Genomic DNA, 11,483 nt, shown 5'->3' on the forward strand with positions numbered 1-11,483 from the left:
GGCTCCAATGTATCAGCAGAATGATGCTCATAGGCTTCCAATGGGAGAAACAGGAAACCCTGCTGATTGGAGGTGGGACCTGGAAAGTTTAATAAAGCTAATACCTAGTACGGCTGTTTGTGTAGGAAGGACCAAAGGTGGCAGCCCAGGAGATGCTCTGTACTAACAGTCCCCCTCGGGCCTGGTTGCTTCTCATGTCTGCAAAATGTGCATTTAGAGGGAATGCAGCAAATGGGGAAAAGCTGCCGGTTTGTTGTACAGAGCTGTGGAGATCTGCCAGAATGCTCAGCAGATGCCCTGGCAGGATCTGCATCACTGCAAAGACCTTCGTAACACACAGAGGTGAAATTCTAGCCCTGCAGAACTGAACAGCAAAACTGCCACCAGCTTCAATGGGGCCGGGACTTCACCATGGAAAGGGAGTCAGGAGCATTTGCGTGCTTCCAGAGACAGAGAGGCTGACTGAATACATCTGGTGCCCTGCTCTTTTATCAATCACTGATAAAATGGGGCTTTTAAAACATAAACTTCTGGTAAACTAAACCACAAAATGCAAACATGCCAGTTTACAATCTTTAAAAGCAAAATATTTTTTGTTTTTGTCTAAAAACAAAGGAAATGACAGCACAAAATGCACCACGCTCACACTCCTCCACTCCAAACTTCTGTAGCATTTGACGTTCCACTTCAGCGAGCGATTAAAGCGTAAAAAACCCTATTAAAATGTTTCTAGGTGACACTTGACACTCCATCCTCTACGGATGTCATCCCAAGTACCCTTCCTCCCCAGGGAAGTCAGCCCGGTCAGACGCGGTGCAGGAGCTGCATCTCCTCCTGCTCCAGCACCTCTGTGGGTCCCACCAATCTGCGCTTCGTGTCGTCCTGCTCGTGACCGTGCCCGAGGGGTTTGCCCAGCTCGAACCTTCCTGGGACCCGGCTCTGGCACCGACTCCGCGTCCCGGCCCCGCACCCCGCACAGCGCAGCCCGGCCCCGCCACTCGCCCGGCCCGGCCCCCAAGTCCAGCCCTGCCCCCGGTTCCAGCCCTCCTCCTGCCCAGCGCCGAGCGGACCTGCCCGGTGTGAGCGGCCGCCCCTCCCCGGCAGCTCCCGCAGCTCATTTGCTCCGCTCCCTTGGTTGGTTCGCTCTCTCCGAGAACTTTGTTTACAGTCCCTTGTGCCGGGAGCTGCATCCCCTTATTACTCTGCTGCGGGCTCGTGGTCGCCGCAGTCGCGCCCGGGCAGTCGGGAGGTAAGGCACGGCTCGGCGCGGGGTGCTGCGGTGCGGAGCGTGCAGTATAGCGTCGGGTAGTACAGCGTGGCATGGCACTATGGCACGGTACGGTACGGCATGTTGTAGCAGGGCACAACACGGCACAGCACGGCTAAGCACGCTATAGCAACGCACGGCATGGATCGGCTCCGCTCCGGTGCGGCTGCGGCGGATCCCGGCTCCGTGCGGGGCTGTGTGTGCGGGGACACCGGGGACAGAACCGCAACTCGAAGCCTTCGGGACTCCGCAGGCGGAGCTGCTGCCATACCGTACCGTGCTGTACCGTGCCGTGCCGTGCCGTACCGTACCGTACCGTACCGTACCGTACCGTACCGTACCGCGGACGGGCCGCTTTCCGTGGCAATAGACGGGACGCGCGGTGCGGGACTCGCGCTGCGTTTGTGGCTTTTTACCGACGTGTGAGAAAGTTTTGCGACTGGCATAGAGCAAAGTCTGTGTGCGAGAGGATTCGGCTGTTCCTCCCCAAGCCCCAACCACGCCTGAAAGACACTCTGGTCCGGCAATGATTTTCCTAACGAGCTTGGTGAGGAGCCGCCGTGCATCCCGAGGATCATGCAGCTGGCGAGGGCGCAGCGTGCTTTTCTCCTGCCTTGTCATTGAGGGCCTGCAGCCCCTGGGTCTGAGTTCTCGTCGTGTATTCCCAGCACCATTCCTGTAAGGAGTTGCTGTGGGGTTGTGTTTAGGACCACTTTGGTGTGTTGGACCCCAGTTCTGGCTCTCCTCTCAGTACGGACACATCTTTGTTGCAGTTTTCCATAGTCACTCTAATGCAAAGTCCTCTGTGACCCGCGGGCATCGTGGCTGACTGGAACTTTAAGCACAAAATGGGTCTGAAATATGCTGGGTACGGGGTGTCAGGTCTGTGCCCGAAGATGTGAACATTTGAATGTGTCCCATAGGTTTGGAGTCAAAGGCAGAAAGGGAAGGAGTTGCAGTGGCTGCAGAACGGCGGCGCCGTGCAGTCACACAGGTATCAGCATGGGGTGCTGGAGATTTATTCCTTAGTAGCATCTGGAGAAGAACAGAAGCCATCTGTGACCATAAATGCCCATGTTTGTGAAATGCTACCACGGCCTGTGGGAATTAAAACGAGAAAAAGCAAAGAAAAGAAAATCACCATATGGTCTCATGCACTTGTTCGCATCCCCACAAAGGAGCTCCTACTTGAGTGTTGAGATGACCCTTGGTGTTGAAATGACCACTCATATGTAGGAAGGGAATGCTGACTAAGATTAGCAACAGAACTCTCTGCTGCTTTGAGTTTTGCTCCATTGCTTGGTGGATTTACTGCAGCTTCTGCAGCTGCAAGCTGTTTCCATCACTGCTTTCTGCAGTTGTTGCACGGCATTGCTACAGCCCCTGCCCTGTTCTGAATGGTCAGATAATAGAAATGAAGGATATTAAATACGAGGAAGTTACATTTATCACACTGTGTTCTTGGGCTTGGTTTGCATTTTATTGTGTTTATTCAAGAGGAGTTTGGGAGATTTTATTAGTTATGTGTATAACAGGATAGATTTAACAGGCAGCTCTGGCAGGAGATGTCATGGCCAGCTTGCAGCCAGGAACCATGAGGCACCGGGAGAGGAGATGGAGGGCTTTGCTCATAGCGATGGGAGGCACCAAAGGGACAAATGCCCAGATATTCTGGGCTGTGATTGGGTTCTTTGATTCACACAGGTGACGGCAGCAATAGAAATAGAGTTAGAGATGTTAGCTGCAATAACTTGTCTGCATTCCCCTTTCCTGCCCATAGCACTGTTCAGGCAGCTTGCTTGGGCTGCAGCTCCCATTGCATCAGCACACTGAGTGTTGCACAGCAGTGGGCACAAGGAAAGAGGTGGGGTGAAAACACCCCCCGCTCCCCATGGCTACAAACACTGCACACACTGTGAACTTTTCTGTTTGGGAGTTGAGTTCATAGAAGCTGATAAATATCCAACCACTTTTCTTGTAGGAAACCTCCATGCCAGAACTTTGTCCTCTCTGGTTCATCACACAGCGACATCTGACGCCTCAAAGCCTGACACCTTCTTCCCACTGCCTGGCTCTGCCTGCGTCTGAGGCATCAAGCACTGAGGACATCCCAAGCAGTCACTCTCCGCTCACCAAGTGTGCAGTGATGGATTTCTCATGGCCCTGGTAGGTGTGTATGCTGCTGTGCTTTGTGCCTTTGCCCACATCTCAGCTTGTACCTATTAGCAGACAGTGTGTGCTCCAGGGTCAAAGATTCCTCTCCCCCTCATCCAGTGTTAGCCACAGATTGCCACATCAGTGCATTCTTACTGGAAGTCAAAATAGCTCCTTAAGCAAGTATTCTGGCATGGCCAGCCAGGGGATGCTGTGCTGCTGGGGATCTTTGCCGAAATCTCTTACCCTGAAACCTGAACCAAGTCACCTGTTGGCGTAAGTCAGAATTGACGCTGCTGGCAATGAGGATCTCGTGCTGTTTTCTGGGATGAATACCTCCACTCTTACTTCTGATGGGTTCTGTTGTTTATTTGACTCATAAATACCTGTACAAGATGTAGAAAAAGACAGAGCTCACTAAGGATGTGTCTGAAGCAAACAGACAGGGATGCTACAAGGAGGTCCCCGTCAGATTTAGGATTAAGCTGTTGAACAATTTGATTCTTGCTTAGTGTTTGCCTTGTGTCACTGTGCTGAACTTCTGTAATCCTCTGTGGACAAGAAGTGCAGCAGTGTAATGGCACCAGGGTAAGTCTGTTGTGTAAGTTATCACAGAGAATGCAGAACTTGGGCCTAGATCCACCTGGGGACATCAGTGGCATTCTAGCACAAATCCATGGCTTGGGTGCTCTCTCCCCATGGGTACAAGGGGTGCTGGAGTTGTATGTTGTGCTTCAGAGATCACAGCCCAGTGCCCTGGAGGACCTTGGACACATACAATGCCAGCTTGATGTATTTGCTTTGTTGGGTGCTGCTCGGATCCCCTGATAGCCCTGGAAACACCAAAGGGCTCCAGTGGTGCCTGGGGAAGGGAGCACTGCCTGGCTGGGAGCTGCAGGGCATCTCGTGGGGCTGAGCCCCATTGCAGCTGTGTGCAGCAGAACGTCCAGCAGAGCACTCTGCCTTAGTGCTGTAGAATAAAAGCTTTGTCCAACCAGATCTGAACTTTCTCTGGTTCAAGGTTCTCTGGTTCAAGGAAACTCAATGACAAACTCTCTAGTGAGTTCTGGGCACAGCCTGGGTGTGGGTGTGTTAAAAATAGTGAAATCCTTTCTCACAAAACACACGGTCACTCACACGAGGTACAGGGATCCAAACCAAGGGCTCTCCGCTATGGAGGGATATATCTTAGCAACAAGGGTGGGAGTGGTGGGAAAGGAAAAGGAGAACACAAGCGTCTGGCAATTAACTTCCTAGCCACAGATGTGAAGGTGATAAAGTGATAAAAGTGTTACAGCACTGCCAGCACTCTTCCTTGCTCCCTGGGCTGCATGCTGTGCTGTTGTCAGGCAGCACTGTGCAGTGCCCCAGGGCTGAGCTCTCCCATGTTCCATCTCCTTCAGCTCTTTGGAAAACTCAGATCAATGGTTATGAGTCCCTGGGCAAGCAAACTTCCATACAGGAATCAATATCTGTGCTCAAGGGAGTAGTTCCCGCTGTCCTTGATACTGACATCAACAAATCAATAAGAAAGTAATTTGAATATCATTTAATTTAAGAAAAGAATCATTGCATGGGAAGCTTGAAACCTTTCTGTTGGGATGGTTAAGCCCTTTCGGGGGGAGGGAGCAAGTGCTGACAAGAAGTGGTGCTGTCTGCATCCCTGGTTACTTTACACAAGTTTAGCACACTGTGAGTCTATGGCAGTGCGTTGTATCCAGAACTCCTGACTGCAGTACATAGCTTACAGTCAGGTCATCCCACAGCTCTTTGCAGGCGGTGTTGCTCTGAGTCTATCACTCCCTTCTGTACAGCACTGTGTTAAAATGATGTGAGAGCTGATTCAGACCCACTTCAATAAGTGACAAATGAGTTTGTGCATTTATCCCTGTGGGTTCAGGGTCCCTGCTTGTCTGCTGCTTCAGACTGGTGTCTCTCTGTCCCTATTTGCCATGTTGTTGTTGAACTCAGGCTCTTCTCTCTGCAGTGCAACGCGTGTTGAGCAGTGCCTGCTCTAGCCTGAGAACGGACGGTCTGCAGGGAATCAAGATGACAACCGAACCTATCAAAGAGATCCTGGGCACCCCAAAGCACGCTGACCCCGCAACCACAGAGAAGAGTAATAACAATGACTGTGTGATAACCACCATCCCCCTGGTCAGTGAATGCCAACTGACGGCTGCCACGGGGGGGGCAGAGCTCTCCTGTTACCGTTGCACTGTTCCCTTTGGAGTGGTTATCCTCATCGCCGGCATCGTGGTCACTGCTGTGGCGTACAGCTTCAATTCCCATGGATCAATCATCTCCGTGTTTGGATTGGTCCTCTTGTCATCAGGACTCCTCCTGCTGGCCTCCAGTGCCGTGTGCTGGAAGATCAGGCAGCAAAATAAGAAAGCAAAGAGGCGCGAGAGCCAGACGGCGCTTGTGGCAAACCAGCGAACCCTGTTTGGCTGAAGGCAGCTGCCAGGCGTGGGCAGCATCAGAGCCTCACCGCCAGCCCTCCTGTTTTCCACAGGACAGACTGCAGCTTTTAATTTAACTTTGGGAATGAGCTGACACGGAAACGGAATGGATTAACAAAGGCTCTTAACAAGTCTGCAAATGCTCTTATTATTTTTCTCACCGCAGATGTAATAGTGATCCTTTCCAAGACGGAGGAAAAAAACCAATTTTCCTGCACAGAAAACTGTTTCCATAACTGCAGTTGCCAGAAGTGCTTTCTCCGAAGTGCTGCTCGTGTTGGAAAGGGGACTATGAGACTGAAGACCATAATTTGAACTGACTGGAAATGCCGGAGGTCTCCTCAAATCCGCACTGTGACATTTGACCAAGGGATAACTCGTAGCATTTGCAGTGGGTTATGGCCAGATTCTGCAGCTGACACTGATACTCAACAAAAAGCAAAAAACAAAAGCAATAGCAACCAAGCAAACTGCAGATTGCTCAATAAGCTGATTCGTATCTTTTATGTAACTCTTCTCCCCCAATATCCGTGGTACTTCCCCTCCTCCCCCCAGCCTTTTTAAACCAACTAATATTAATTTTGTCCCCTTAATGAATACAAATAGATAGAAATGTGTCATTATATTGTCTAACCTGAGTAACGAGGTATGGTTATCGCTTAAAACACAAAAATCTTTTTTTTTTTTTTGTAAATTAAAGTGGTCAGATTTAGCACTTTTGGTTATTTTGCTATAAAATTAAAAAGTAAATTTCATTAAAATAATATTCAGTGCTGCTAGATATTAAGATTTTCGTATTATTACAAGATAGTTTGTGTCTTCTGCTTTGAGTGCTTCACGACCCTTACTGGTGTTTGTGGAGCAGCACCTTTGGCAGTAACTGAGCTTACAGTTGCTGAGGAGCTGCCTGGTCTGTTCTGCAGAATGGGACCAGCACAGCTCACATCACTCCAGCCCTCAGCAGTCAGTGGTGGAAGAAATGCCATCCTGTGCTGTGTGCTGGGCGGGCTGTGGGGTCAGACGTCTATAAGAAAGTGCAGCTCTCAGCTGCCCCCCATATGCACAAGGTGTTTCGTTCTGTAAATGTTGTGTTCCAGAGGTCTTCCAACTTTTCTTGAGAAGTGACCCAGGAAGCCCTTGGGTTAGACGAGCAGCGCTGAGCTGAACCATGGTACAAATGGGGTGCCAGGCGGCGGAGAGGCTGCATGGACTCCTCTTTCTCATTGTTACCCCAGCTCAGAAGGGCTGGGAGCAGTTTCTGCCACCTCTGCTGTTGAGCAGCTCTGCATCCATTCCGTTGCCTCCTACAGGCCATCCCTGAGCCCTACACTTCTGCTGCAACCACCCAAGCTGGCTGGGTGAGGTGGCACCTTGTCCTCTGCCCCGCATGGTTTGAGCTTGTTACATCCATAACTTAACCCCGCGTTTGCAAAGTGCACTTTGTGTTTTAAATAGAGCAAGCTATACGTACAGGAGGGGATGTTTGGAGTCAGTATTTGCGTTGCCATACTCCGTGGTTACCAGACGCTATAATAAAATCACTTGCATCAGAGGAAAGCTGACAACACATTTTAGCACTTCCAGAGCTCTATCTTAATCGCGGCAGGAAGCTCTCCTGCTGCTGGGAGAACATGTTGCGTCACCAGAACATCTGACACCGGTGTCTGATGTCAATCACTTTGCTTAAGGTCATTAAAAATATTAGGGTGTCTCCTTACGATGTACAGGTTTTGCATGAGTGACAATTCATAGGAAATGCACAGCGTGATAAATAATGGAACAGGTGGACTAAAGCGGTGTCTTTCCTGTTTAAAATGAGACAAGTGATTGACATTAGCAAAGCTGGATAAGCTAAATGGGGCCGTTTATTTTTTCCCCTGGGAACACAATAGTTTCTGACTTCTCCTTCCCCCTCCCCATTTCTTTTCCTCCCTGGGAATGCTGTAGTCTGCAGAGCAGTGAGCTGCCAGGTCTACAGGGACGCAGTGACCCCCGGTGCATGCTCAGCCCCCAGGCTGGGATGGAGCAGAGCAGTCCCTTCAGCAGCCCTTCCCTTCTCCATTGCTGCAATGCTGAGAGCTTGCCCATGTGCAGCATGTAGAAGGGAAGTAGTGGTGCAAGGTACAGGTCAAAAGAAAGGGAGCACTGACACTTTGAAGTAGTGACATCTTCTCTTGATGGCCAATGGTGACTGGTGGGAACCCAAAAGGCAGAAGTCAGCCGGGAGGACGCAGCCCTGCAGAGATCACAATGACTTTCCGGCTCCGAAACACATTCCCTTCTGGTGTGAAAAGGCTTTGAGTGCGACAAATGGTATTTTGGTTCTGGGAGAGGTTGGGTGGGAGCTGATGCAAAGTTTATGGCCACAATTGCTTGTCGCTCCCTTCCTGAAAGCTCTGGCAGCATTGCGTAAGAAAAACTGCCCTCACAAGGATAGAAAATTATCTAATAGGGGAATTGTGGCAGCGCGCTGGGCAAATGTTACAGGGATCTTAAAAAATAATTTCCAAACTTAAGCACAGGAAATTGTGTCTGTAACTACACCCTGTATTGCTATTGTACACAGCGCTGCTCACAGCCTGGGACCGTTTTACCATAAGAACTGGTTCGGTGTAACAAGGCTCGGTGTTTGCCCCATGTTCCTGCCTCAGCTTTGCTTATCTGGAGCCCAAGCCCCTGAGCCCAGACGTGGCCACACAGCTGTCAGTTTCACCTGATTTCTTCTTGACATTCTCCAGGGGATAAAGCATCAACCACATCTCTTACAATGGGCTCCAAATGAGCACAGCAGCGCTGCCAGCCACCATTCTGTGCATCTGTCTGTCACTTGGATGCCGTCAGACTGCAGGGGTTGTGAGACTCTGTCAGTTATAATGGGCCTTCCTAGGTAAAATGCCTTGTTGAACAAAGAATGATGTGAAATGCAATGGAGATCCTGGTAAAACTCCACAGCAGATTAAATGTTGCAGGCTAAAATACATGGAGAACAATGGTCTCCAACTGCAGAACTGACTTAATTGCTGGCTGTCATTCAGGTTGGTGGAGGACCTGATCCTTCCTCCTGCAGCAGCAGTTGGAGTCCTATTGTTTCAACTGTGCATCCAAAGGTTTGCATTTGTGACAAACACAGTATTTTTGGAAAACACTTTGTTTGGATTCATCATTTTATCTTCCTAACTTTTCTGTGCTCTCTAAATGGAGAGAAAATAGTGTTAAACTTCAAAAACAGAAAGGAAAAGAGGAAAGAAGGAGGAGAATTCATGACAGCAAATGTAGGATGGTGCATACAGTGCTGTGGGGAGCACCTTGCTGAAAGGCACAGTCTGCTACAAACCACACAGCTCTTCTTGCTGGTACATCCTTCATTCCTGAAGTCTCCACGTTAACATCAGCCCAGGGTGTCACCTTGCCCTTCTTCCCACCGTCTGCTCTCAGCATTCAGCCACAGCCTGGTTTCAAAGCAGTGGGCTCTATAGTGAGGTGAAAACTTCAAGACCACAATGAGAGGTGTCAGTGAATAATCTATTGAAGCAAATAGGAGCGGAGCAGCCCTCCACCATCTCTTCTCAGCCTGATTCCCCTTCAATCTGAGGGCCCGACTTTGTGAATAGAGTTAACAGCTTTCCTGGAAAACTGGCCCATGACATTATTTCCTTGTGAACTCCATCCACCTGTCATGTTAGGGCTTGGTGCGACGCCAGTGTGGGCAGGAAATAATAGGCAGCAGGATGCTGGTGTGTGCCGATGGCCCTGACCCTCCCATTCCTGAACATGAATAAGCTCCGAGCTCACACGGCGTCACAGCCGCGCGGCTCCTGGGCCCGCAGAAACGCTTGGGTGGGTGCACAGCCGCTGCAATAACATCCAGGCGGCCGAGCTGCACGGGAAGGGCCAGCACTGCTCGTCGTTGTGAATGAGCTGAGATCCCCCCAGAGAGCACGAGAGATTCACTGAGCGGCTGTTGCTGCTTCTCTGGGGAATTACTCCGTCGAGGGAAAACGAGCTGAGCGTTGTGTATGACCGTCTGTGCGCCACTCCTGCTCTGTTCCTCTTTCTATGCAGACAGTGACAAAAAATGTGCCGTTCTTTGCCCACTGACTGACGGTGCTTTGGGGGATGACCTCTGCTTTTCACAGGGCTTTTCACCCATAGCCACTTCCCTATAATTAAAACACTTCCATGGGAAAACCCAATGACTGGATCAATTGTCTCCTGACCTGGAAACAAAACGGGTACAGCTGAAATGAAGTGAAATTCAGGCTAGAAGTGAACCATGCTGTCACCCTGCTCCCTTTTTGCCCAAAGGTTTGAACAACGTCATTGCTGTGCAGAGATCAGCAGGGCAGTTGGGTCACTGCTTACATCGCAGCTCTTGCACAACGAGGGATTACGTATAACAGCACCAACAGACCCAGAGATCTCTTCATCCATCACCTTTCTGCGTCCTTTCTCCTAGCTTTACTCCAGGACGGTGCCCAGTAGGTCCCACTGATGGCAGTGCACGGGGTGGGGGAATCCAGGCCGTGTGGAACTATGTGTCCCCATGGCATGGCCGGGCTCTGCGGGCTGTCGGGCTGCCCCGGGTCCTCCTGGCAGATCCACACCGGGACACGAATTTTGGGTATTTCTGAGCGCCATCTACTGGAGCTTTATCTGTTTTCTATTTGTTTGCACACGTTGTGTACATGAAAACTACTCTGGTGAGAGGGATGAAGGATCCCAAAGTGAGAAAAACGCAGAAGTGAGACTTCATCCCACTGGTGTCCCAGGACTGGCAGGCAGCCCTCGCTGCCCCCAACACCACTTTGCCACACTCTGAGGTTTTCATGTTGATTTCTTAAATTTTCCCGAGCTGAACCATTTCCAAAGGCTGGAGCCACAAATGGCCCCAGATCCCCAAACAGATGCATCCCACACTGGGAAATGATGGCACAATTGACTCAAAACATTTTATAGAAGGGTAACAGTCTCACAGCTCATTCATTTCTATGGAAGTTGTGGCCATATTAAGAGATTTGGTTTTCAACTCTGTTGTTTTTTAGAAAACCAATAGGAGAAGAATGGCACGAAACACACCTTGCTGTTGTACATGCAGGTGAAGGCTGTGCACCTACACAGATAAACTCCTGAGTCCAACATTTGTGCTCCCATTTTGGGAAGGCAACAGGACGAAGGACGAACTCCTCCTGCAATGAAGCTCCAGTCAGCAGAGAGCTACAACTCCCAAAGCTTTGTTTCTCTGTGCAGCGTTCCTTGTTGTTTTGAGAGAAAACAACCTGATTTGGGGGATCCTTGCTCTCTCTGCCTGTCCCTGCACACCCTGCTGATACCTCTCCATGTGCCGGCTCTGCCAGTGTACTCAGCTCAGTGCAGCAGATTGTTGGCAGGTTCGGTTTCCTGTAGCAGAAGCAAAGCTTTTGTACTTCTTCCCTTTGGGCAATTTTCTTTTTCCCAGTGTTAGGCCTTTCCAGCTGGGAAATGCACACTGCGGGCGGTGGGGCCAACAGCACAAAGAGAAAGGAGTCTCAGGACAAGTTACAACACAGACATCTGGCATATAGATTTGACGTCTCTGTCGTCTCCTTTGCTGGACAATGCTC

At 50.2% G+C, this 11,483-nt stretch overlaps 1 protein-coding gene across 3 annotated transcripts; it reads left to right on the forward strand.

Moving 5' to 3' along the window:
* The first annotated feature begins 1,036 nt into the window (after positions 1–1,036).
* Positions 1,037–6,670, forward strand: TMEM100 (transmembrane protein 100). Of its 3 annotated transcripts, none has more exons than XM_015880135.2 (3): positions 1,037–1,249; positions 3,249–3,437; positions 5,409–6,670. In XM_015880135.2, the coding sequence occupies exons 2-3, from the start codon at positions 3,425–3,427 to the stop codon at positions 5,873–5,875; spliced, it is 480 nt and encodes a 159-aa protein (XP_015735621.1). In that variant the 5' UTR covers positions 1,037–1,249; positions 3,249–3,424; the 3' UTR covers positions 5,876–6,670. The 3 variants fall into 3 exon arrangements, with proteins under 3 accessions (XP_015735621.1, XP_015735624.1, XP_015735622.1); XM_015880138.2 differs by having other exon boundaries at positions 1,038–1,249; positions 3,249–3,433; XM_015880136.2 differs by lacking the exon at positions 1,037–1,249 and adding an exon at positions 1,620–2,261.
* The last annotated feature ends 4,813 nt before the right edge of the window (positions 6,671–11,483 follow it).

Source organism: Coturnix japonica, chromosome 18 (genome assembly GCF_001577835.2).
Source record: "Coturnix japonica isolate 7356 chromosome 18, Coturnix japonica 2.1, whole genome shotgun sequence".
In the NCBI taxonomy this organism is placed as follows: Eukaryota; Metazoa; Chordata; class Aves; order Galliformes; family Phasianidae; genus Coturnix; species Coturnix japonica.